The sequence below is a fragment of the Mus caroli genome, chromosome 17 (assembly GCF_900094665.2).
Source record: "Mus caroli chromosome 17, CAROLI_EIJ_v1.1, whole genome shotgun sequence".
NCBI lineage: Eukaryota > Metazoa > Chordata > Mammalia > Rodentia > Muridae > Mus > Mus caroli.
In genome coordinates this window covers 21432446-21459809 of record NC_034586.1, presented here as the reverse complement: position 1 = coordinate 21459809, position 27364 = coordinate 21432446, and the positions used below count along the sequence as shown (strand labels likewise).

Here is a 27364-nt window from a genome sequence, read left to right as displayed (position 1 = left end):
TCTTTTACCCTTGTTTCTATGGTTACAATGTATGCTCTACATGTTGTATATCAAAACTGAGTGCCACAAATGTTTCCCCAGTCTGTGGTTTGCATATTCACATTTCCAGGGGTCTTTAAATCAATGAAGTAAAGCCGGGCGGTGGTGGCGCACGCCTTTAATCCCAGCACTTGGGAGGCAGAGGCAGATGGATTTCTGGGTTCGAGGTCAGCCTGGTCTACAAAGTGAGTTCCAGGACAGCCAGGGCTACACAGAGAAATCCTGTCTCGAAAAACCAAAAAAAAAAAAAAAAAAAAAAAAAATCAATGAAGTATAACCTCTCAGTGTCCTTCTTCAGTGGCTCTATGCGACCCCTCCACCTCCAGCACGGTCCAGTGGCTTGGCATCCCCACCACATCAGTGCTCTGGATGGGTCCCCATGAGGAGCAGAGGATGCAGCCTGCTCCTGGACTCTGCTCTTCCTCTGACGCAGGTTTTCCACCTTAGATTGCAACGACACTTCAGCTTTAAGGTGAGGTCTAAGATTAGCATAGCCCTCTAATTCTGTTCTTCTAAAAAAGATCCTCTGTATTTTCATACCCAATTCAGAATCGGCTAGTTTCCCTAACAGGCCATTGGGATTTTGATGCTAACTGCCTTGAATCTGTAGATAAAATTGGGCAAGTCGGATGCAATATTGAATCTTTCTGATCCATGAACATGGTCTGTTTCTTCATTCATAGTCTTTGAAATTCCTTTCAGCTACATTGTATAGCTTTTAGGACTTAGATATCCTTAAATTAGTTTACTGTAAGGCTTTTGAGGGATTTGATGCAATAGACAACACTCCCAATTTTTTATTGTGTAATGGCTTGTTAACAGTTTATGAAACACTGGGCTGGAGAAATGGCTTGGTGGTTGAGAGCACTGGCTGCTTTTCCAGGAGACAGGGGTTCAATTCTCGGCACCCACATGATGGCTCACAGCCATCTGTAACTCTAGTTCTGGGATATGATGCCCTCTTCTGGCCTCCTCCAACACTGCACATACACACACACATGCAGGCAAAACACCCACACATATAAAATAAAAATACATCTTAAAAATATAGATGATGTTAACCTTGCATCCTAAAACCTCATGTTCATTTTAATAGTTGCTTTTTAGATTCCTCTATGCCCTTCTCTCCCTCCCCCTTCCCTTGTTTTGTCCTTCCTCCCAGGTGGTTGAGGGGAGATGGTGACAGGGTCTCACACTGCCTATGTTGGTCTTGGGCTACACACGCTGAAGATGCCCTTGGAGTCTTGATTCACCTCTACCTTCTGAGTGTGGAGATTCTAGGTGGGCACCATCACTCAGCACTCACCGGTTTTTCTAAGTGCACAGTCATATCTATGGATTACAACTTAACTTCTTGTTTTCCAAACTAGATTCCCAATACACTCTGAAGGAGTGGTCTCTGATCTCATTATACTCTTATACTCGTTTGTTTGTTTTTGAGACAGGGTTTCCCTGTGTAGCCCTGGCCTTGATGGAATTCCCTCTGTAGACCAGGCTTGCCTCAAACTCAGAGATTGGATTCCTGAGTGCTGCGATTAAAGGCATGTGCCACAGGTCTCGTCTCTTCTCTTCTCTTCTCTTCTCTTCTCTTCTCTTCTCTTCTCTTCTCTTCTCTTCTCTTCTCTTCTCTTCTCCCTCCTCTCTTCTCTTCTCTCTCTCTCTCCCTCTTCTTTTGGCAGGGTCTCTGTATACATTCTAGGCTTCAGCCTCCCAGGTGCTTGGGCTACAGGCAAGCTGGAATTGTGTATTGAAAAAAAAATTTTTTTATCTGCTTGATAATAAGATGGCTCTTTGTCTCTATTTTGTTACTGAGCTGACTTTCAAAGAAAGCTGCTTTCTTTGACTTGGTTTTGGTGGCTGTGTTTGTCAATGGATCTGTCTGTCTTGTCTGAGCTGTCAAATCTGCAGGCCTAAAGCTTTTGTGACATCCCAGGTGACCCCACACCCTTGCAATCCCTGTGCTTTTTATTCAAGATTTCATTGATCACTCCTTTAAGGGTTCCTGTGTCTTTGTGGAGGTCCTGGGCTCTGACCTTCATCTCTGCATGTCATATCTTCACGAGCTTTAGGGTCGCTGCTGTGCTGGTTGTCAGAGGCACTTGGGGACCATTCCTCCTCCAGTATTTTCTAAGGCATCAGTGGAGGACTGCTGTTATTTCCTCCTGAAATGTCTGACAAAGCTCACCAGTGAAGCCATCTGGGGTACAGATTCTTTCTGGAATAGTTTTTCTTCTGTCGATTTCTAATTCAATTTCTTTAACAGATACAAAACTATCCAGGTTTCCTGCTTTCTTTGACTTGGTTTTGGTGGCTGTGTTTGTCAATGGATCTGTCTGTCTCGTCTGAGCTGTCAAATCTGCAGGCCTAAAGCTTTTGTGACATCCCAGGTGACCCCACAGCAGCATTTCAGACACACGTGCTGACCTGGGGGTGGGGGATGCTTTCTCAGGAAGTCTTTGGTCACGTGCTGGCTACTGCTCAATTCTGACCTGGAAGCTATTGACCCTGCAGGTTTCTGTCTTCACTTTAGATGCTGCAGTTTCCTGTGTGAGAATGGGGAGCACCAGAGGGCACGACCTGTGTGAGGGGAGCTAGGGACAAATACAGAGCTGGAGGGGGAGTCTCACAGGCATGCACACACAAACACACACACATGGATGCACAAACACGCACACACAAACATGCACACACATGCAGTATGTACTCGTGTACACATAGATATGCACGCACACACATACACACGCACATGCACTTGGGCAGTGGTCAAGGCTGTGTCTACTAACAAGCAGGAAATTGAGTCAAAACTGGTCGTGTAGGGCCTCACCACTGTTCTCTACAGCCTGTGGGTTGGGATCACCTTGGCATGAGACACAGAATTCTAATCCTTACATCATTGCAGATTCTGAGCCTTATCCCTCCTTCCAGGAAAAACTATATAAAACCCCCGCATCCAGGATCAGCAGTCGTTCTCACTGCATACAGAACCGACTGTTTAGCTTACATTTTGTTTCATGAAAATCTCGAGTCCTAAATTCTTTGTGGTTGTTTTGAGACAGGGTCTCACTGTGTATAGACCAGGCTGGCCTCAAGCTCAGGCATCTACCAGCTTCTGCCTCCAAAGTGCTGGGGTTAACAGCATATGCTGTCAGGTCTGGCCGAGCAGTAAATTCTTAACTTCTAAAATATGAAGCAAACATAAAGCAAATAGCATCAGAACTAGCATGTTACGTGCTATATGGAAATGTCACGATGGGACCTGTTCTATTATACGGCAAATAAATATATGCTAATTTAAAAATTATATATGTATAAAAACCTGGCAGCACAAAGTGTTTAAGAACAGCAGAGAGACAGGAACTGAGTAGAGACTGGTGCCAACTCAGGACACACTGCAGAGATGCAGCCCAGAAGCAAGGCCAGGACAGCCCCTCCGCCCCGACCTGACAGCTCCTTTCACTTGCTATTTACCAGAGTTACGGTCTCTGTCTCTTCTCTACCCTCACGGGCCCGCAGCACTTCTACAGGTAAAGCTCACAGCAGGGCTGGCTCTCCAGGAAGAGAGGCATGTGGAACACGTGGAGAAGGGCCTGTCACTCACATATGCTCCTCCGAATGGAGGCCGTGAGGCTGGAGCGGGGGAGGTGTGCAGAGAAGCAGGTGCTCAGCAACCCCACATTCTAGGGGTCAATATGAAAAGCAAGGGGTCTCTCTCCCCTTGGGTAATGCGCAGGCCTGAGAATTCCCAGCAACAAGAGTGTTGGCTCCATTCCCAGAATCTCAGCAATGGAGACTGTTAGCCTGTCACTCGGCACAGTTCATCGGCGTGGGATAATCAAGGACAGAGCCGGTTCTAGAGTCTGCAGGGAAAACCCATCTCTATCTGATGCCGGGGCTCTGTCTGGTGGCTCTAGACGAGGAGCTGGGGTTGCAGAGGAACATATAAACCTCACTGCAGACAAACACACACATACACACACACGCACACGCGCATGCACGCACGCACACACACACACACACACACACACGATCCAAGATCAAGAAACACAAAGGAATTAAAAAGAAAAAAGCATCACTAAAGGCAGTGTCCCGCTGTCTTGACACCTACATCACTATTGTTTCCTAAAGCAGGAGAGCCTCTGCCTCGATGTGGCTGACACTGAGGCCCTAAGAAAAACATCCCAGACTGGTGGGATGGAGGCAGGAGACCTTCCTGGAATGAGGGAGCCATGGGAGGCTTCACTGCTCCTGCAGTTGAGAAAAGGAGGGCAGGGACTCTATAGAGCCACTGATCCTCCCCCGATGGCCATGCTCCCGCCCTGCAAGGCTGGGAAGCCTATAGGCACCAGGGAACCCAGGACTCTCAGAGTCGGCTGCCCGGGGTGTGGCAGAGAGGGGGCACACAGCACTGTTGTAACTTTCCCTGATGTCCGTCCTCATCCTCAGAGTTCCTCTTACAAGGAGCCTACCTGCCCTAAGGGCTGCCCCTGTCCTGTATGGGAAAGCTGTCAGGAGTTAGTGCTGCCAGCACTCCTACGGCAGCTCGGATCACTGGGCCTGGGACAAGCATCTGTGATCTGAGTTCGTGGGTGAGATGAAGAAAAGATTGGCCAGAGTGCAAGGTCTGCTATGACCTTCTAGCAGGCAGGCACGTGCTCTCCTGTAGTAGGTCACCCTGACTGGCCCATTAGCAGTAGACTGTCCCCTAATACCACCTTGCTTTCAGTGGCACCAAGAACCAGAAAGGGAAATAGACTGCTCTCCTTCTGTGCTGTGGGGAGGCCATGGCGGTGCCATGGTGGCCAGTTTGGCTGAGTTCAATCTCCCCAGGCTAGCAAAGGGGCATGTTTTGAGGGAATGAATGGACAAATAGGTTTGAGGGGAACTTCTGCTTCCCTCAGCAGTACGCTGACCTCATTAGGTCTGGAAATAACTCTTTGAGCTGCCACACAGTTACTGGCTTGAGGAGATGAGAATACACATTCTCACAGTGCCTCGTCCCACTGAGTCACCGATGTCTCCATCACCCAAGAAGGATCCCTTGTGGCCTACATAAAGAGGCCAGCTGGATCACCTGTTCTGAAGCCTTTCATGAAAGGAGTGTGTGTGTGTGTGTGTGTGTGTGTGTGTGTGTGTGTGTGTATGTGTATATATGTGCATGTGTGTGTGTTTCTACGGGTCTGTGTGTGTGTCTCTGTGTGCACGTTTGAGTGTGTATCTCTGTGTGTGCATCTCTGTGCATCTGTGTGTATCTGTATGTGTCTCTGTGTGTGTGTCTGACTGTGTATCTGTGCATATCTCTGTGTGTATGTGCATCTGTGTGTATCTGTGTGTGTCTATGTGTATGTGGCATGTGTGCATATCTATATGTCTGTGTGTGCTTGTGTGTATGTAGTATGTGTGTGTATGTCTCTGTGTGTGTCTGTGTGTGTATCTGTGGTGTCCCTTTTGTCGGGCTTTCCTCACTGTACGTGATCTTACTCACAGATCCTCACATTTGGGTCTGTAACATCACTGAAATTTAATTGTCATGGAATCAAGCAATCTGTCTCCTAGAGTTTTTCATACAACACCATTGTGGCTATTCAGTGCGTTGGCATTTTGGGCCTGGAGTGGTGACTCACATCTTTAATCCCAGCATTCAGGAGGTAGAGGCAGGAGGATCCCTGTGAGTTTGAGGTCAGCTTAATATACACAACATGTTTCAAGACAAACAGGTCTACATAAGTGAAACCTTGTTTCAAAAACAAAACAAAACGAAACAAAACTCAGACCCCAAACTGAACTTTGCTATCCCCATACTAATGTAAGAATCAGTTTATCAATTCCTGATAAAATCTTTCTGCGTTTATGAGATCCTGGGAAGTCTCCTGGACGATTAGGAACCATGTGGAACTCAGGTCCACAAATATGGCCTAGCTCTCTAGGGACTCAAGTCTGCTTTAACTCCTCCCAAAAATGTTTTGCAGCAGAGAGAATTTAAGAGTGGCTATTCTTTTGCAAAAATGTTCTGCTTCTTGGTTTTAGATGTTATTATATTTTTACTTTTAAATAATTTTACTTTTTTGTGTGGCTGTGGTGGTTTGAACAAGAATGGCCCCGACAAGATCATGTATTTGAATGTCACCAGGCGTTACATTAAAGAATTAGCAGGTGTGGCCTTGTTGGAGGAACTGTATCACTAGGGGTGGGCTCTGAGGTTTCAAAACCCGATGCCAGGCCAGTCTCTCTCTCTCTGCCTATGGATCAGGATGTGTAGAACTCTCAGCTACTTCTCCAACACCATGTTGGCTCCTATACCATCACCAGACTTCCCGCCATGATGATAACAGATTAGCATCTGGACCTGAAAGCAAGCCCCTAAAAGCTTTCTTCTATAAGAGTTGCTGTGGTCCTGGTGTCTCCTCACAGCAATAGAATACTGATTTAAACAGTGGTACTGAGCACTGATCCAGAACTGTCCACACATTCAATGAGAGCTCTACCACTAACTTTTGACTTTATACTGAGGCCCAGCTCACTTCATACTCCCTCTGTAGCGCAGGCAGACCTGTGTTTATGGTCCTCCTGTGTCAGCCTCACAGAGCTGGGACTATATGCCTTTATTACTAGACTAGCTTGAATTTTATTATAAATGCACATTTGAAGATTCCATTCTCCAGCAGCTCCTACCGTACATGGCTCACAGTGACTTGTAGCACTGTTGAGATGGCTCAGTGACTTGAGTAGCCTGTTGACTTGAGTTGGTTGGTCTCTACCATGTTTCGTGAATTTGATCTCTGAGCAGAAGCTGGCAGGTAATTCTGCAAACTGTCCCCCACAGAGGGCTTGCTGATGTTCATCACCATTAGATCAAGTCTCTGCAGAGTGAGGCCAGGCCTCCCTGATCTTCCCAGAACAGGTCCCTCCAGGAGGGTGTGGAGGGCGGGCCCAGCCACATCCTTCATCAACTTCCTTTCCTTGTGCTTGTTGTGGTCTCATCTCTGCTTAGCCTTCCCCTGTGGATAGCCAGGTATGCCACTCACAGAAGCCAAGGCCATAAAGGTGGATGTGGATTCTGCAAACCATGAATCCATACCAACGTATGGGATCTGACAGCAGCTGAATCTTACAGGGAGGAGGATGCCTCGTGTCAGCCTCTTACTCCGGAGGATGTGACAGTCCTAGTGCCTGGCTCAGCCTCCCCCAGGCCACAGATGCTGCAGTTTTTCCTTCCCTGTGAGGTACCAGCACATCATGACGGTGGGATTCTGAGACCCAGTTCCAAGGGATCAACCAATTTTGGGGCATATGAAATGCCACCAGACGATGCAGTCTTGAGGGTTGATTTTTGAGCCAGGCTCTCTCTGGTCCTGTGGTCTTAGGTCTGAGCCAGCCCATAATGGACTCGAGGCTACCCCTCAGTCTATTACCGCGGCACCTCTCTCTCTATCCTTCCCACTGAAGCAAGATTAATAATATCCAACCTAAGACTGTATCAAGTAATTACACCTTTTAGAGCACCTGGTAATTTTTACCCAGCTGGTGCTAGCAGTCAATCAAAATGCCATAAAAGGGCTTCAGAATGTGCTAATGACTTGCTCACTCTGTCAGGCATCATGGGGGTGCATTCAACTCCTAGCACAAGAATGGTGCATAAAACAGTCTTATAGCTTATCCAGACAACTCAGCTTCTCCAAGGGCTGTGCTTCTCCACACAAACCAGCTTCTCTACACAGCTCAACGGTGCTCCAGAGCTTAGTTTCTCATCCAGTTCATCTTTCCCATGGGGCTGGGTTTCTCTACAAAGCTGGGCCTTTCCACAGAGCTGGGCCTTCTACTCCACCACTCAGCATTTCTGCATAGCCAAGCTTCTCCACAGAGCGAGGCTTCCCTGAAGATCTGGGCTCCACACAGCTTGTCTTCATACCGCCTCCTGTAACACTGCTACCTTCTACAAAGAGCCTTTCGACACTTTTGAAGGGTCTCGGGCTCATCAATACCAGCTGGGGGAGGAGCGTAAGCTACAGCACCTTCAGGCTGCTAGGAATAAGTGCACTGTCTCTGAAGACAGCAAAGAACTTCAGTGCCCTTTTCCAAACACACACTGGCCTCAGAGACAGCAGCACACAGCAACATTCTAGATGTAGAATCCAGCCCAGCGTCATCCCTGTGGCCTAGCAAGCACTGGATTCCGTCTGTGTCACTGCTGGCAACATGGCTCCACACAGCCCTCTTGGGGGTCTCACACACATGCCCATCCTCCTGTTGGGCTGCTGTGGCCCTTCATGTGATTCAGCATGGGGGGTGCTCACAGCCACTGGAGACAGTTGGGGGACATGGGCAGATGTAGTGGCTCATAGCCGAGGCCTTCCCAGGAACCCCTGGCCACAGCAGCATAGTTAAGTCGCAGAGGATCATGTCCCACGTGACCTGCTTCACATAACATGTGCCCCCGGGTGACTTCCAGTGTTCACACATAAAACCATGAAGCTACTGGATCATTTTAGTCCCACAAACAACCTGTCAGGTTCCCTGTTCACACGAGCACGAGTGCACCATCGGAGCCTCTTCAGAGGACAGGAATCTCTATGGAAAAAGCACCTGCCCCAAGGCCCATGCTGCAGACAGCAGGAGGAAGGGGCTTAGCCTGACATGGGTACATGTCTGCATGTGCCCATGGAGGCAACCAGGACCCTCCTATGGTGCTCCCTCCACCCTATGCAGTGAACTCAGCAGAAGATGGCGAAGAAGGTGAGGGTACTCAGACTCTGGGAGTGTACCTCATTTGAGACTAGGCTGCCTTCATCCACAGTGTAGATGGTGTCCTAGTTAGCTTTAACTATGAACTTGACACAGCCCTGAGTCACTTAAGAAGAGAGTCTCCATGGAGGGACTTCCCAGATCAGATCACAGCTGTCCTCTTGCTGCTAGGCCACGCCCAGAGAGTCACAAGGTCATCTGAGGAGCCTGAAAGTCAAGAGCGGGGCAGTCTGAGAGAGATACAGAATATTCTAGACTGAAAGAGGCCCTGGTTTGAAGAATCTTGCCCTTATGTTTGCACCCTGTTCTCATGACTCGCTTTGCGATGTGCCTCAACTTCTCTGAATGCTTGGGTTGGTCCCCTCTGAAAATGTAAAAGTAAGCAAAGAGAACCATGTAGAGACATTATGTCCAAGAAGGCTGCAATATGGAAAATCTAGTATGGTATAATCCTGGAAGAATAGAGATCTCATCAAAGGACAAGGAGTGAAAGAACAAGGAAGTGAGCAGCCAAATGCTCTGTATAGCCCCGAAGCCAAAGGCTCTCACATCAAAGTTTCAAATAATGTGTCTGAAAATGTCAGCCACGCACATCAGTAGATGCAAGAGCGGCAGGGACACAGCAGGAATTGGGGGTGGAGCAGGGTGGGGCTTGGGGGGTGTGCAGACTTGGGTAGGAAGCCCTGGAGCAGGCAAGGGCCATCGACCACACAGACTGTTAAGTGATATTCACACTGAACTGCAGAAAGTGTGCACACATCTGGATTATGTGAGAGACACTCCAAGAAGTCAGCAGGCTGGGGACCCAAAGAAAAGACAGACACAGAAGGAGGCGGCTGGAAGCTGCCCCAGTGTGAGACCTGAGGCTCCCACTGCAGAACAGTTACCAACAAACCTCCATGGCATATGGCCTTCATTCATCAATCTGAAATGACCTTGGAGACATCCAAGGCACTGTGGGAAAGGACTGGCTCTTCCCCAAATCTCTTCCAAACAAGAAGGCAAAGCTGAGGCTGCTTCCCACAGAAAATGACAGTGAACATGCTGGTACAACTGATGAACGGACTGTTCACAGCGGGCCACTCTGACGTGGAGGATGCAGTGGGCGGGGCCAGGCCAACATCAGAATAGCTGGTACAGGACATCAAGGAGGTAACCCTGATCCAGATGAGCTGGCCCGGCCCAGCCCAGCCCACCAGCCCGGCCAGTCCAAACCAGCCCAGCCCAGCAGTCTGCCTGAGTTACTAGGTGTGTCCTGAAGACATCAATCTCACATCATGTACATGAAAGTTCCACCTACCGCTCCAAGCATGATTCTGAAGATCAGCCAGCGGAAGCCCCACAGGACAATCTGGGATGTGGGGGTGTGCTTGGGCAGGCGGGACAGTGTCCAGAGAGGGCTCAGAAAGATCCCCAGGAATCCTGTTTCCAGCAGCTGTGACTCCCATCCTGCAGGGGTTAGGGGGTTGGGGTGGGGCACAAGAGGAGACACAGAGAGGAAATTTCGTCAGTGGGGTCAAACGTTTACAAAGGAATCACCCCCAAGTTCAGCCTGACAAGTTCAGCTTGACCAAGAAGTCCTTAAAATGAAACCGAGACACACAAATGTCACCATGTGTCTTCACAGGAAACAAGATATGGAGCTCTGAGTGGCTGACCCAGAGCCCAGGACCAGGGAATGCCACAGCTTCAGGTGCCCTCCCTTCTTTTGTGGACAGGAGGGACCTGTACTGCCCAGTTCAGATGACCCTTGCCGTCTTGTGTGGGACGCAGCATGATCTGAGCCTACACTTGGGTGTGCACTGCCAGCGGGCACTTGTGGGAAGCCTTTTGCTTTTAGGTTTATGTGAAAACTCACTGCTTTGAATGTACTGCCCAAGGAATATTTGCCAGTACAGGTGCAGTCACAACACATGACAACTCTGTGGGAGGATGGATCCCACTCAGGCCCAGGTCGAATGAGTCAGGCAAAGCTGGCAGCCAGGGATCAGTAAACCCAAGTGAGTGACTTGTGAGTCCTCGAGAGGGCAGACGCTATGTGTTTGTGTGTGGACACCTGCTATTCTTCCAGGGGGGCTCAGCACAGGAAATGCCACGAGAACAGCCCACAGGTGAGACTGAAAGAGGGGAGAGCAGATCCCTACTGCTGGTACTGTCCTTGCCATCTGAGGAGTGGCAGTCCAAGGGGCCAGGGATGTTTTCTGCCAACAAGGTCCCAGGACACCAGGTAGGGCTGTGTTATCTATCCCTTTGTGCTGACAATTAGCCGTTCGCAGTGACGGCCCTAACTATGCACACGCGTACCTCACAGAGTAAGGGACAGTTAGGAGGGACAGCAGCAGGAGGACATTCCAGAGGAGGACAGGTATAGGGAATTACACATGCTGCTTTTTTCTACACAAGTTAGTTTAGAATTAATGCTTATACAATAGCTAATTAGCATGAAGTCATAATAGAGTATAAACTAGGTACACATGAGTCCATGCTCACAGAACCAACAGCTGACTTAACAGAGACACAGGGCCAGGCGCAGATTTCCCAGAACAACCCCGCACAGTGCATCGTTCCTGTGCATCAGTCACCATCCTCAGCAGGCAGACAGTATGGGGAGGGCCATCTATGGTGGCCTGCCCAGGTGATCAAAGTCAATTCAGCAAGGTTTGCAGTGTGTGTCAAAGCAGGTGAGGGAGGTGCTGCCCTTCCACAGCAAACCCATAGCAGCTAACCTCGGGGAAGACAAAAGCTGGGGCATGGGGGGACCCACAGCAGCTAACCTCAGGGAAGAGAAAACGGGCATGGAGGGGTCTCCACAGACTGAGCAGCACACCAAACTACCAAGACTTAAAAGCCAAGGGAGACAGAAAGTGTCATCAGGCTGGAACGGCTGAAATGTGGTGACTAAATGTTACCTGGGGTCCTGGGTAAGCAAAAAACAACAAAGAAAAACTTAGAGGAAACTGGGGAAGTATGCAATGTGGTGATGGTCCTGAATGAGTCGAGATGTGGCAGCCAGGTATATTTTCACAATAGTTCTGTAGACATCAATAGCTCTAAAACAGAAAATCCCTTCCTGACAATCAGGATCCTGTTCCTGTACCCACGCCCCCCATTACTCTTCACACACCACCCTCAAAGGACAGCCCCGTAAGCCACAGGCCTGCTTGGCTTCCGGTCTCCTGCTATCCCCTGGCAAGTCTGCTGTCCCCTCCCCATCTGTACTAGGGTTTTCATTGGTCCATTTCAATGCCTGTCCCCTTGGAAGCCACCCATCCACTTGATGAGCAGGGTGCAGCTAAGCGAAGTGATAAGCCACGGGCTGGTTCTGACAGGGAGCTACACTGGATGGGCAAGCGGTCGTGAGCAGTGCTTCAGTGGGTGCTGAAGCTGAGCTGGGACCACAGCAGCTGGGGTTTGCTGAGCTGGAGAGCCGCGTGCATCAGGTGGAGCTGGGCCTCTCGCGCCAAGCTTTCCTGTTCTTGGCAGGGCTCCAAGGCTGAGCATTTGGTTAGTGTCACCAAAGGGCTGAGGGAGAGCTACAAACCCAGAAAAAGAAGCCGGGACCCCATTTAATCACATTACTGCCATTTTCAGACTCTGGGATGGGATGGGTTCTGGGTACCCTCAGCCTGGCTGCTTCTGCTGCTGTGTGCCCAGGGAAGGAGCTTGTAGCCCTGTGTACACTGCATGACAGAATCCTGTCCTGCTGGCAGTGAAAAATGTGCTAAGCAATTACCCCCACCCCCCCAGTCCTCATTTTCACATTGGTGGTCCCATTGCACAACAATCCCTTTGGTTTTTTTCTCTTGGGATAATTTGCATTAGTTTGGGATGCGTTTCACCTGGCTGTGCCTGTTACCCATGGAATTTCATGGTTGGTAGTGTTCATGTAGGGAAGTGTCCGGTAAGCTCCGCTCGAGCCACTATTGGTGACCATTTTGAGGAAGGACCTTAAAGATTACATGCTCCAATCCCCTCTTCCACTGGGCGGGTAAAAGAACTCAGAAGCCCAGAGAGCAAATCTGGGAGCCAGAGTCCACTCTGCTCCACTGCATATTGAGCAAGCACAACACCAGCTTGCACCACACCCACCAAGCTGCCCACCCCTTGCTGGAACCCCTTTGCTAGCCCTGGGGCAGGGTAGAGCTGGCACCGTGACAGATGCCACATCCAGTGTCAGAGCTTTTAGGGGACACATTCCCCAGAGCTTAGAGCCTGCCTAATTGCCACCTCAATCTGCAGACGTAGGAATGGAATTTTAACACGAACTGCAGTGAGTGACACCGTTCAAAGTGATTGATACACAATGGCAGAACCCAGAGATGCATGCCAGTTCTGAGAGGCAGGGTGACAGGGCTGGGGGTGGGGGTGCGTGACAGGGCAGGGCTGGGTGACAAAAGACAAGCTGTCTAGAACAGGAAGGAGGGTGTGCGTGAGGGTCTCCCCCACACCCCTCGGCCTTCAGAGGGTGTGGGATGTTCCTGTCCTATTTGGATAAACATCACTGAGCCAAGGCCCAAGGAGCTGTTTCCAACTTAAGTCTCTGCCTTGCCCCAGTTCAGGGAACGGCTGGGACTCACTGGGGTCTTTCTGACAGAAGCCAGGGCTGTCCTGGTGGCAGTAGCCTGTGACAGACACCCAGGAGGGAAGGGCTACTGCACTCCCACCTGCTCGGCTTCCTTGCCTGGATCTGTGGTGTCTCAGCAGCTGCACCGTGTGCACAAGGAAGGCCATTGTTCTCTTCAGCATGGCAGGAGATGAGTCCCCAGAAAAAATAAATAACCAGCACACTGCCAGGGGCCAAGTGACCCAGTGCGGGTGGGTGGGTGGTTAACCATTCTTGCCCAGGGTACCGAATTCTTATGCAGTGGACAGAGTCGGGACGGCGCCTTCTACAGGAGACAAACACAACCCCGTGCAATTGCATTCTGAACAGCGCCCCTCCCACTGTCTGTACCTGTGAGCTAAGTGTTCTCGACTGGGGCAGCCAGAAAGGGTCTTGCCTACTGTCCAGGTCTCTGGGGACAGCGCTGCCCTTGCATAGTTGGTGCTTCAGGTAATAGAGGTAGAGTCTCACCAGTTGGGCATGCCAGGTGGCTGTCAGGGGAGGCCCACGAGGGTTCCTGAGTGACAGCACTGTGGAGACTGCCTTCATGTGGTGACAGACAGCTGGTTCTAGAAACTTCTCTTCCACAGTCTGCCCCTTTCAATTCCAGTCACACAGCTGAGCGCTGAACCAGTTGTACCTGGGAGTTGTACATGTGACATGAATGGGACCACGCAACCTCTCAACACAGCTTAGAGAAGCTCTCCATTTGGAGCTGTTTTTGGGGTGTGGGCATAAGGCTTGGGCGGCACAGCAGGCATGCTCACTGGATACCACAGATGAGATCAGATGCGCCAGGGTACATGTATGAAACGATTCCCAGGGAGGAACAAATGCCTCGTGTTTAAGAGAGACGGTAGAGAGAGCTTCCCAGGAGCACCGCACCCACAGACTGAGCATCGAGTGCACACTTGTAATTGCAGCACTCTGGAGGTGGAGGCAGGAGGATTGAGAATTCAAACCATCCCCAGCTTGCGAGTGAGTTCAGACTTGTTTGGACAACTTAGGGAGACAGACCATGCTTCAAGAGCGAGAGACCTGTGGAAGAGAAGGAGAATAAAGGATGGGGTAGGGAAGCAAGACTGTGTGTGTGTGTGAGAGAGAGAGAGAGAGAGAGAGAGAGAGACAGACAGACAGACAGACATACAGACAGACAGACAGACAGAAACTTCAACATGAATCTTTCCAGTTGCATATGGAAATGGCCTAGATGATGAACAGAGGGGAAAGAAGGATGTGCCACCACCTGGGATAGAGCCAGGCCAGGTGATTTGACCACATCTCCATGCTGTGTCTGAGGAAAGACTGTGTACGCCAGTCTCGCCAGTCTCCCGTTCCCATCTGCTATCCGCAGTGATCACTGTGGCTTCCCACTCTCCAGGACAGTTATGCAGTCATCCTATCTTCCTTCCAGTCTGGGTGAGAAAGAGTACACACGCTGGAGACTCAGGGAAAATCTAAGTGCAGACACTAATGGCGTGAGGAAATGGAAGCAGAGAGCGTTTAAGTCACCAGGCCCAGGACCTCTGCCTGGGTAACTTCCTTACACTGTCCAGGAGGCTCAGGTGTCCACAGAGACTGGACACAGCCAGGAGAAGTCACATGTAAGGTGGAGGCAATAAGAAGATCCTAGACCCCAGAGACTGCAAGGGCGGAGAAGCAGAGGCAGAGAGACCTTTCTGGGCCCTACCCCTTGCTTGGCTACACATTACTTATTCTCAAACAGAACCAATGAACGGCGCTGCCTCCTCTGCTCACTGACATCAAAGAAAGGAGAAAGACACCAGGCATCCACGCAGAGGCGTGGTCAGCTGGACAATTGCTGGAATGAAGGGACACAAGGAGCCAGCAAAAGGAGGCCAGGCAGTTATACAGGACAGCTGCCCTGGACAGGGAGGCTGTCTGGCTGAGTGGCTCAGGGATAAGGGGTCCTCTGCCTTAACAGAGGCTTAGAAGCTAAGCTAGAGAGTTTGACGCTAAAAGCACCCAGGGAAAAGGACAGCTTGAGGCGAGGGATGAAGGAGGTGGGCTCTTATCTCTACACCAACTTGATGTACAGGTATGGTGGGCGAGAGGTAGGCACAGTCTGGCTGGATGCAAGGCTGGGGACCAATCTAGGGCAGAGTACAGTCAAGTTTGCCGAGGGCCCAACAGTCTGGGACGGGGTGGGAGATATAGGGAAGAGGGAGCAGGCAGAAACTTTTGGAAGGCCCCTCTGGTGGGATGCTATCTCATCAGGTGGGAAGGTTCACCCCAAAAGGCTGTTTCTTGCTCAAGATCACCATGAACAGGACAGCAGTCATATGATGGTGTGGTGTCAGTTGTCACCCCTGTCAGGGTCAGCCAGGACACATATGAAATCAGCCATGTGAGGAATAAAGGCCTAGGAGTGACCTGGTACAAGGCTGGGGGCTAGACAGGGGCAGCAGGCATCATACAACGTGAGGCATGGTGAGATATCACCCAGAGCAAGAGTTACTTTTGTCAAAGGTCAAGCTAACGCCATAAATAAGACGTGAGCTCTGAAGCGTCTGAGGCCACTTCCTTGAGATGGCCACTCTAGAAAGAAGCCAGCAGCCAGGCTGCATGAGCCAGTCAGAACGACTTCAGAGAGTCAGAAAGAGTAATTAAATATAGCTCAGATGGATCCTTCAAAAGTGACAGCACCATCCACGTGAGGGATAGGAAATCCATTAGCTCCTTCGTTAAAAACAGGGAGAAGGGGGCAAAGCACTCCCTCCTGACTGGCTGTCACTCCAGCAACGAGCCGCCCGCCCTCTGCCACCCCAGGGGCTTCTAATGATGGCCCTGGAGGGAGCCCACAGCTTTTAAAAGTTTCCTTAATTTTCATAGGTTATATTTTAGGAGAAGTTATGAGCTAGCATAGCAAAATTTTGCTTTGCTCTACTGCTAGCATGGGATAGGAAGGAAGGCTGGTGGGTAACAGAGACTCGATGGGCCACATGGTGCCCAGCAGTGCTTAGCAAGGCTGGGGGTGCACTAGCTTAAGCAGTGACATCATGATGAAGCTACCCCTAATCTCCAAAGAGCCACAAGCCCTACATCTGTGTCTGTAATCTCAGAGTCTGTCCTCCACGGTCTGCAGCTGTGATGGGGAGGGGGGGGAAGTCTGTTGGGTCCCAGGACTGCAACATTGCTGCCTTCCTGCCCCACCAGGCAGCCACAGACCACACGAAGGAAGCGGTGTTCTGTGAGCCAGACTACAGGACCTACGTGACCACATTCTTCCAAGTTCACCTAAGTTTGGATTTGTGGTTTTACCCATATACCGTTCTGAAATTTCATTTCTGAGAATTTTGTCTTGTAGCAGCTATGATAGAGACTCGACCCAAGGTTTGGATGTTATTTGACTTTTGTTTTTAGGTGGGGTCGTTCTTATTTTGTAGCCCGGGCTGACTTGGAACTCACTATGCATTCCATACTGAGTGCACACCTATAGCTCCCACTGCCTCCTCAGCTGAGCGGTGCTGGGTTTGCAGACAGATGCCAGCAGACCCAGGGCCCCCCGGGCAGCAGAGTGCTGGAAAACAACCACACTTGGAAAGCAGAGCTAGGGTGACTTGCAGCCAGCAGGCTTGGGGCACAATGGTTTCTGTCTCAGACAGTAGCAGTTGCGCTGCACACGTGTGGGTCATCACCCTCTTGCAGAAACTCCCCAAATAACAGCTGACACACCCTTGAGGCAACCTATCGAGCCACATGGAGATGTCCCTTCTTATCACACTCCCCACTCACCTTACACACTCTAAGATGCCCTTGGGGCTGGAAGGGATTTACAACAGAACTGTCCCCACAGGGAAGGAGCACTGTTGTGTGCGGTCCTCATCCTACCACCTCCCTCCTCCTCCTCCCCTAGAACCAGTTAGGCACCTGCAGCTCCACACAGGAATCCACACACAGGCACAAATACACAGGGCTGTCAACCAGGATGGCCCTGCTGCTTTAGGCTGAGCACCCCACAAGCAATGAGGTACACCCCGATTCACTAATGGAGGGCAAGCCAGGAGTGTGAGTGCAGAGGTCAAGCAGAGACGGGAGGAGGAGGATACAGGGGGCGGGGGGAGGGTGCAGACCATAAGAGGGAGAGCACTTTCTAGTGAGCAGATGTCTCTCAACTCGATGGCTGCAGGCTTCATGCTATGAGTGTAATCAAGAAAGCCACTTGTTCCTCATGCCAGTAATGCCAGCACTTATGAGGTTGAGGCAGGAGGACCGCCCTAAGTTCGATGTCAAAAGGCCACAGAGTGGGACCCTGTCTTAAAATGCAAGAAATTGTAAAAAAAAAAAAAAAAAAAAAAAAGAAAGAAAGAAAGAAAAGAAAAAAGAACAAAAGAAAAGAAAAGAAGAAAAGAAAAAAAGAAACGGACTTAATAGCAACCATAGGCCAAAGCTGAGAGTTCGGAAGATTGCTAATTCACATTTTAAGGATGTCCTTGGGCACTCAGAGAAACAGGAAGTGACCTCCATAACCCACATGCCCTTGTGGTGACCCTTGCTGGAACCCAGGTCCCAGGTGCTTGTTAATGTTCGGTTGCTAGGACAACCAGACTTCTGAGCCACCGGGTGTCCCCCACTGCTTAGATCTCCGCAGGTGTGGCCAGCTAGCCTGGAAAGGCAGTGCACGGAGGTGACCTCTGCCGCTTTATTGCCTCTGGATAAATACAAATATGCTTCCCCTCAACGGAAATTAGACTTAGCCAGATTTTTTTCAGATTAATATATTCCAAATATTTAACGTATAGATAGCATGCTGAAGGGCACACATTTTCTTGGGCTTTCTCCTGTTTCCTGTGTGTGGAAATGAGCTACAGACTGCCCAGCCTCAAAGCCACAGGCCAGGATCCTAAGGAAGTGTCAGACTCCATGGCCCTGTAGCACTCACTGTCTTCAAGGCTTGGGCCATATGAGCCTCTGAGATCTAAAAATGTGGCTCATGTGACTGAGGGAGAAATTAAAATTTAGTTCAACTGGGTTTAGGTTTAAATGGCTATGTGGGGCGGGGGTGCCCACGGTCCATAGATTGGACCTCAACTCCCACCCATCTCAGGGGCAGTAGTATGGGTCTTAATACAGAAACAAGGCTGGACAAACTTCAAACTTCCATCTGCTCCCTGCCCTGGGTGTCTCGGGTGTGTAAGTAGGAGCCCAGCAACTGCCCTAACCAAGGCTGTGGCTCAGTGACATTAATGCCCCCCCCCCCAATGGCATCACCAGCTCGATGCTGAAGTGGGAAAGCCTCTCACACTTTTTAAGGAGGGGTTAGCTTGCCTGGAAAGTGGATTGGAAAACACATATTACTGTCATATTTCCATGACAGAGGCCAGAGTAGTCCAGTGGGTTCTGCTTGGAACCCAGGGTGGACACTGTTCCTCCCCTCACCCAGCCTGCTGCAGTGCCCCTGCCCCCCGCAGGTCTACAGTGACACTGCCATTGACACTAGCGGGGGAAGTCTGGAGAGGACAGCCCAACCACAGACCTGCACATGGGACAGTTGACCAGTCCAGTGCGTTGGTTCCCAGCAGGCACAACTGGACAGAGGTGGGCACTGCAGCCATACACTGGGGCCCTAAGGCACTGCTCAGGATTTGACAGCCTAAAGCAGCTCATTCTTAATACGACCATTAGAAATTTCCGGAAATGCTTTCTTTTAGAGAACTAGTGAAAGCATCCCGTTTTCTCAGGGGTGGGGTGGGATGGGGTGGGGTTGTGACAGGGTTTCCCTGTGTAGCCCTGGCTGTCCTGAAACTAGCTCTGTAGGCCAGGCTGGCCCCACATGCAGAGATCTGTCAGCTTCTGCCTCCAGAGCACTGGGATGAAAGGAATGTTCCTCCATGTCCAGCTACAGATCCCGTTTAAGCTGAATCAGGTGACATAATTCTCACAAGAAAATGACCCAGACAGGAAGTGACCAGCACCCATGACCTACACTCTGTACACCTATCCTAGGGTCTCCTTTCTTCCCTGGAGCCAAGCCTACCTCACACTTCTGCTCCAGCACCCACTCCTCCAGCCACCATCTCAGCCTTCACGGGAGGACCAGAGGCACGTCAGCGTTCAGGCCAAGAGGTGAGAGCAGAGGTTACCTGCCCTCCAAGAGCCCTCACGGCTGCCCTGTCCTCTGAGAGGGGTGTGTGGTAGCAGTACGGGCATTCTTTGCCCACTTCCCAGGCAAGCTGACTCCCACCACCCCGCCATGTTCCAACTGAGCACTGTGATTGGATTAGGAGATTAGTAAAGCATACCCCTGGTATTAACCAGAGAGGACTGGCATGAAGGGCAGCACCAGAAGACACGCCCCCACACACTCAGTGTGAGCAGCATCGGAAGACACACCCACACACACTCAGTGTGAGCAGCTATGGAAGACACGCCCCCACACACTCAGTGTGAGCAGCTATGGAAGACACGCCCCCACACACTCAGTGTGAGCANCACACACTCAGTGTGAGCAGCTATGGAAGACACGCCCCCACACACTCAGTGTGAGCAGCTATGGAAGACACGCCCCCACACACTCAGTGTGAGCAGCTATGGAAGACACGCCCGCCTCCACTCTCAGCACCATCCAAGACAGGCCAGGGCCCAAACAGAGCAAAAGCAGAAGGAAGCCTACCATCGTAGGCTCTCCTCTGTCTCTGCCTCCCATCTCCCCTCAGAGGAGCCACCTGGCTGCAGCACATGCTCTTGCCACCACCACACACCGGCACAGGAACATCAGAGCTCAGTGAGCCCGGGCTGATTCCTCTGATGGGAGATTTTCAGATGTGATGGGGGAGAGGAACCAGGGCCCTGAACCTACCTAAGTTGGGCAGAGAAGTGTCCTTTCCTGTCATCTATAGACCTGAAAGGCACTTGGTGAGTTGGACTTCACTCCTTAGGCAATGTGGCACCTCTAGCAGCACCATGTGCATCTCCACTGGCCCTGTGCTCACCCAGCCACTACCTGCGTTGGAAGCTCAAACCACAACCTATTCCTCCTGGGTTATCAGCTCCTTACCTAGCCCTGCTTAGCCCAGACCCCACGTCACAGATGGCTACCCTTGTACACACACTTCTGTGTACACACACTTCTGCTCATTTCAATGCTTACACCATGCTTCCACATGCTACACTGGACCAAGAAACCTCTGGACAAGCTGACAGAGCCATGGAGGGGGTGATCTAGGCAGCCCCCTGCCATCCTCTGTATCCACTTCCAGCAGACACGCCCTCACCTCCATCCCAAACACTGCCTGCAGTAACACAGAAAACAGCCCAGAACCTCTCCGGCTACACAGCAGTCCGATGGGCAAGTCCTGGAGCAGGTGACCCCTCCTACAGTACTAACTCCGTGGACTCCCCTGCCAGGAAGAACTCTAGCTACTCAGCTGTGGCGACACAGAGGAGCTGAGCCTCTGAAGTGTCCTTGTCCTGCTATAAGCTTAGGGATGGGTCCTCACATCTCTGACCCCACATCAGGGAGAAGACAGGCTGCAGGAGATATACACTCATGGTTCCTGACCACTGGCCATGCCATCTTCCAGGGAGGGCCACAGCCTCAGCTGCTCTGGCCATGCCTGTCACCCCAGGCCACCAGTCAATGATCCCTGAAGCCAGAGTGAGAGAGACGACGGTGGCTTGATGCCTTTGAGTTTGTTGGCCTAAAGTGCTTCAGCAAACCTGTTTGTTCGGTTTGGTTTTCTGTGTGTTTGTTTATCTGTGCGTGCCCATGTGCACACATGGCGTGGAGGCCAGAGATCAGCTTTGGGTATCATTCCTCAGCTCACAGCCATCTTTTATTTTCTGAGATAGTCTCTCACTGAGACCTGGGGCTTGACAAGTACGTTAAGCTGGCTGGATCACAAATGAGTTCCACCATGGCTGGCCTTTTACACGGGGTCCGGGATCACATTAGGTCCTCATGCTTGAAAGATAAAGCATTCTACCAATGGGGCTATCACCCTAGCCCCTGCCCGCTGGGCTTCTCTAGTAGCTTTTGTAGTTTGTGCTTCAAAATGCCCTGGCAGAAGAGAGAACCATTTGCGTCAAGCTCTTTCACCTGTGTTCAGTGTGGCACACTATCTGCCTCCACTTGTGTTTATCAGATACTACTGGTTTGCAGGCCGTTTCTCTGATGCATTTCCTGCTCGGCTTCTGCACAAATGTACAAAGAGAAGCTAAAACTAACCATCTGGCAGACGTGATGTGACAGTGTAGGTTCAAGTTTACAGAACTGACGATGAACATACAAGTCCCCTACAGCCTCACCCCAGATCTGAGTGTTGACAGATCATCCCCAGGTTAGCTTCCTCCCAGCCCTTGCCTGATGACACAGCCTGTCCCCTCTCACCACGGCCGCCCTGAGGACAAAGCAAGGGACACACAGCAGGAGCATTCCCTCAGCTGCCACCCGTATTTCACTCCTCTCCTTTGTGTGGGGTTGTTAACCTCATATTTCCTAGCTCTGTCCACCGACAGGCTAGACAGCAGATCCCGTACCACATCTGCAGGTGACTCCACAGGAGGAATCCATGGCTGACACAGGACAAATGTGTGCCTGGAGCACCCAGCAGCACTAGGTGGGAACATCATCAGAGAAACCTCGGGGATGGGCCATTTAGGGCCCGGGGACCAGTGGGAAAAATCACAGACATAAGGCACAGAAAAGAGCACAGGGATGCTGGGTGATCATCTGAGAGAATAAAATGAACCTCCCCCCGTGCTACACAACCACTGGGAGGGGCAGCCCTTCCTTCCTTGCAGAGGGGTTCCACAGAATGACAGTCTGTAGAGAAAGGGGAGCAAGACTTGACTCAGGATGTCTCAGCAGCAACCTCGGCAGCAAGATCCCAAATCAGTGTGACCTGGATGAACCACCCTTAACCCTCTACAGTGTGTGTGGCTTCAACTCATATAAACCATGTGACACCCCTCCAAGTGGCTTGGGGTCCCCATCACTAAGGGATTGACTCAGGTACCTGCCTCCTTTGGGAAGCTGTAACTGGACACAGGAACACTAAGCAGGAATATCTTAACACGGAAACGTCAGGTAAGTGTGGCCAGGAAGCTCTCCCTGGAAGGGGCGGGGGAGGGATCCTCCCAAGCCCAACATCCAGTTTATCCACTAGGAAGCATGGGATGGACCCAATCTGAGGCACATTCTGCAGAACATGCTACCAGGAGTGGACTACACAGTTGCCAACATGGGAAGTCAACAGGAGCCTGGGGGACAAGGTCTAAGGCTGAAGGACACAGGAAACTGATGGCATAGCGATTCCAGTAGTGGTCTACAGAGGCTGGTTTCTCCCTGCCACTCACTGATGCCAGTAGCACTGAGGGGAAGGTGGGGGCTCTCTCCTCTCTCTGCAGTTCCTCTATAATAGTGCGGTGCTATTGCAAGTTCATCTTCTAAGGTGTTGCTGGCACTGTTTTTCCAGGCACAAGGCTAGTGTCACAGTGCCGTTGTTGGCTGGGACACACCTATGGGGCACAAGGGAGCCAGGAGCTTGTACCTTTATCTTGGGAGCAACCTGGGAAGAGAGCAGGCCTCAACATAGAAGTCGGCTGGCCCTTGGATGCCAAAGAGGCCCTGCCATGGAACCAGCAGGGCCGCACTTCCCAGAGTGGGTGCTACTCGATAAATAAGGTGGTGGGAAACTGGACAGAGGACAGCTGACAGCTGCATTGCTGTTAGGACCTGGGCGAGACTAGAAATCTCTGATGGTGAGTGTGTACTGTTTAAAGTGACCAGAGAGATGGCAGCCCCTAGAAGAGTGAGACAGGAAAGGGAGACTATGCCTGCACACACAACGCACCCCTCACTCCCCACCTTCAGTCACAGAAGGGAGTTTTGGATCTGCCTGTTTGGCCCTGTAGTCACCACTCTAGCCAGGTTAAGTGTACCACTCCACCAGGCTGGTCCTCAGATGTCCCTGTGGCAGAGACACTGATGGGACCTCAGTGTGTGACTGGCTCAATCCTCCCAGGGTTCATATGTAGTGTAGAGGTGTGAGCATGGTGACCTCTGTGGTATGTCAAAGGGAAATGACCCTAAGAGACAGGAAGAAACGCTGTGGCCCTACAGGTGCTCCTGCTGCAGTCATCTGTTGTCTCACAGCCTGCCTGAGTCCCTGTGGTTGCCTACGGCACATGTTGCTCCTCACAGTGGCTTCTGATCGTCACCTTGCATTTAGCATTAATGGATTGAACCGCTGATTGTGGGTCTCCACTTAATTGGCTGACAGAGCTGAGACAGATCCATATCATACTCAGGCTGTGGTCTGTCCCTGAGGCCAACAAGCCTGATAGTGGTACACACTTTTTTTGCACACTTCTCGGGAGCCCCAGGTCCACTGTTCTACTGGTCAGCAGTTCTGGCTTAGAAACATTTTGTTGGAAAACTGGAGACAACAGGTGAGCCAGTGCCTCAATGAGCCATGCCAGCCCTGCCAAGTCCCTGGGCTGCAGTGACTCAGGGAAGGTGCACACGTCTTTCTAGGTAAAGACACGAGCAGATGCCCCCTTCTTTTGCACAAGGACAGGGATCTTGCTATGCCCAGCCTCAAGGGGCAGACAGTAGTAGGAAGACAGGCAGGCACAGAGATGCAGAGACTCACGGGTAGAATTCACATCACAGGGTATATGTGGAAGGATAAAGCCAGGCTATGGGGTGGGGAATATTTGCTTGGCAGTCCTCAGGGACAGAGGGAAGGAGTAGGCAGCCAATACAGAAACCATATAGTGCTCATAGTTAGCACACAGACGTTTGCCTCTGGGGACTAGCAAAGTGGAGCAGGGGTCAAAGCTGTGCAAGGCTGACAATCTAAACCCGATCCCCAGAAGCCATGTGGAAGAGTGACCTGACTCTAGAGAACTGTCCTTGAATCTTCATCCACATGCACACCAAGGCCCGTGTGCACCTGCACTACATACGCACATCACACACGCATCAGAAACATGCAACAGCAATAAGAATAAAGCTCACCTCATCTCTGACTCCTCCTCATAGTCAGCCTATGAATGCCCTAGAGATGTCTATCATGGCGAGGACCAAACAGAAAACCAGCTACAGTGTGCCAGCCGTGGAGATGCATGCCTAAGAGGCGACCGACACCGGTAACACACGTAGTGATCATACTTGGAAAGAAGGCATAGTATGCTGGACCAGAGGACAGGGACTGTCTAGAAGGACCTGTTACCCACTTCAGAGCCATGAGCGGTAGCCAAACCACATCAGTGGCCATCTCCTCCTACAGATGCACACACAAGAGCTGCCATTGTGACTGCGGGGAGCAGGGCTTCCTCTTTAAGAGTCTCTGTTTCAAGAACATCAAAGCACTTGCAGCAGACACTGGCATGTGGACGCTAGCTGGGGCAGCCAGCAGAGTCTCTTCCTGTTCCTCACACTGGCAAAAGGCAGGCTTGCTGGCAGTGTTCACCCACGGCTACCAAGGAGCCTGGGAGGCAGGAAGCACAGGGGACACACAGGTGCTGGAGGGGCCAGGCCAGCTGGCGATCTTGATGGCATCTGAAGAGACCAAAGCACTGCTCTAGCCTCTCAGCTGCCTGATGCAACCAGGACATCATCACACTTGCACAGGGTGGGGGGCACTTAGTGGGCAACAAGCACACAGGATGGCCTGCCTTGCCTCAGACAAAGAGTTGCAAGCTGGGTAAGCAGATGAGGATCCCATTGACCTGCTGCTGTCAGATGTCTCCTGTGGGTGTGGGCATGGGGGGGCGTGGCTAACAGATGGCTCTTCAAAAGAATACTGCACTAGGTCTGGAGGGGGAGAAGGTCGTGGAAGTGGAAAAAGTGCTTGTTGATGCTGAGGCTTGTTTTCAGCGAGACACCAATACCTGAGGATTACACAGATCTCTAGGAAGCAGAGAGGGGCAAACCAACTAGTGGAAGAGAATCAGGCAAAGACAGCTAACCTGCCTGCTAACCCACGATCTCCAAACCCAAATGTCTAAAACACATCTAGTCGAGTAGCACTAGAGAGGCTATAGAGAGAAACCTCCACAGCATGGGGAGAAAGAAGCATAGGTTGCGTAACGTGTTTTCTGTACAATGAAAATATCAAGAGGGTTAAGCAGTCCCACTGGAAAGTTTAGAATAAGTTGGTGAGATAAGATCAGAGATGAAAAACTTAACCACCAAAGGAGGACCAATTCTCCATGTCAGGGGCAGGGGTGGGAGGGAGGTAAAAGTGAACAGACAAAATAGTTGCAGCTCTCTATCTGGCCCAGAAGGCAACAATATTTGCAGAGACACAATAATGCACAGATTGTGTGCATTGCAAACCAGTAGCAATTATATCTGAACCACTTCTTGGTCCTTGGACTAAAGTCAAGTATAAACGATGTCTGTGACATAGTTATGGTAAGATGGTGGAAATGGCATGAAGGGCCTGTGAGGGGTCCTTGCTACTCCTGACAGGCAGTACATGAGCAATGTCTAAAAGGGCCACACCAAGATCGATCCATGCACAGACCTCACTGGAAATACAAATTCGGGGGGGGGGGGGACTGGCAAGATGGCTAAAGATGGTAAAGGTGTTTGATGGGCAGTTTTAAATATCAACTTGCCATAGCCTAGAATTAACCGTGGAGAGAGTCTCAATTGAGGAATTGTCAAGACTGAGTCAGCCTGTGGGCCTACTTGTGGGGATTATCCTGATGCTTCATTGGTGAAGAAAAACCAGTCCATTGTTGGTGGCACCATCCCCTAGGCTGGCGCTCCTGAACTTTCTCCACCAAGCGTGAAGAAATAAGTAAATCTCACTTCTGGGGGTGGGGGCAGAGAAAGCTGGATGAAAGCCATTGACAACACAGATATATTTATTCTCTCTCTGTTCTTGATTGTGGATATGATGTGATGGCTCCTTGTGCTCCTGAAATGGTGGATGGCAACTTGGAGTTGTAGGCTGAATAAACCATTTCCTCTACTGTGTAGCTTTGGTCAGTATATCTGATCACAGTAACAGAAATGAAACCAAGCTACCATATGGAGGCAGAAAGAAAGGGAGAAAGGAAGGAAGGAAAGAAGGAAGGAAGGAAGGAAGAAAGGAAGAAAGGAAGAAGGAAAGAAAGAGAAACAAACAACTCACTCCACAAAGTTGTCCTCTGACCGCTACATGTGTGCTACAGTATGTGAGTGCTCACACACATCACAGACACACTTATACAAATAATAATTTTTTAAATGAGAAACATGATGCAAATACCAGAATAAGTGCTAGCAGAGATAAGGGGGTTTATCTGGGGGGAGAGCAGGATCTGGGTTGAGCACGGTGGCTTTGTTTAGAATAGGTCCATGCGCATACCTAACTTCTTTGTGTTTAGCAATTAAAAGGATACTTTTTAGGTCATGGTCTAGCCAGAGTATAAGGAATCCAGAAGCTGATAAGCAGAAGATAATTTATAACTCCCTACACACACGGCATTGCTGTCTGTCTCTTTGGATGGCACCTGTCCAAAGTGGCTGAAGGTTACAGAACGACAGTGACTGTCATCAGGGTGGAACAGGGACACAGCTAGAGGGCAGTGGTCATCTGTGTGTGCACTGCTACTACCAGGGAGGAGTCAGACAGTTCATCACCTAAGCTGTCAACTCCAAACACCGGATGGGACATTTGCATGGTGTTGCACAAACCCAGGTTCCCAGCAACATTAAGCAAATTTTTATTTAAACTCTTAAAAATCTGATAAATAAAGCTAGTTCCTCCAGGACCACAAGAGAGGAGTTTCTGCCTGTTCTGCCTGTGGGGAGCAGAAGAGAAACAAGCAAAGATGGCCTGGTGCTGGAGAGTGAGAGACTGGTGGTGTGCCAGAGAGCAAGATGGACAGACGGCTTGATGGGTGAGGCCACTCAGCAACCAAAGGCAGCTTCAGAAGGAACAAACTTGAACTCTGACACATCATCACTATAGGGAACTGAGACCAAGTCCGCTGGGCTCAGCTGTCCTTGAGAGTGATTGG

The 27364-nt window shown here is 50.6% G+C and overlaps 1 protein-coding gene across 2 annotated transcripts in view; it reads right to left on the bottom strand.

Annotated features, from left to right (window-relative positions):
• Lmf1 (lipase maturation factor 1) overlaps positions 1-27364 on the bottom strand; it is an 80350-nt gene that overhangs the window by 37293 nt on the left and 15693 nt on the right. For both annotated transcript variants that reach the window (XM_021149399.2, XM_029471135.1), the window contains one exon: positions 10079-10227. In XM_021149399.2, the coding sequence (XP_021005058.1) occupies positions 10079-10227 (149 nt within the window). The remainder of the gene's footprint in view (positions 1-10078; positions 10228-27364) is intronic.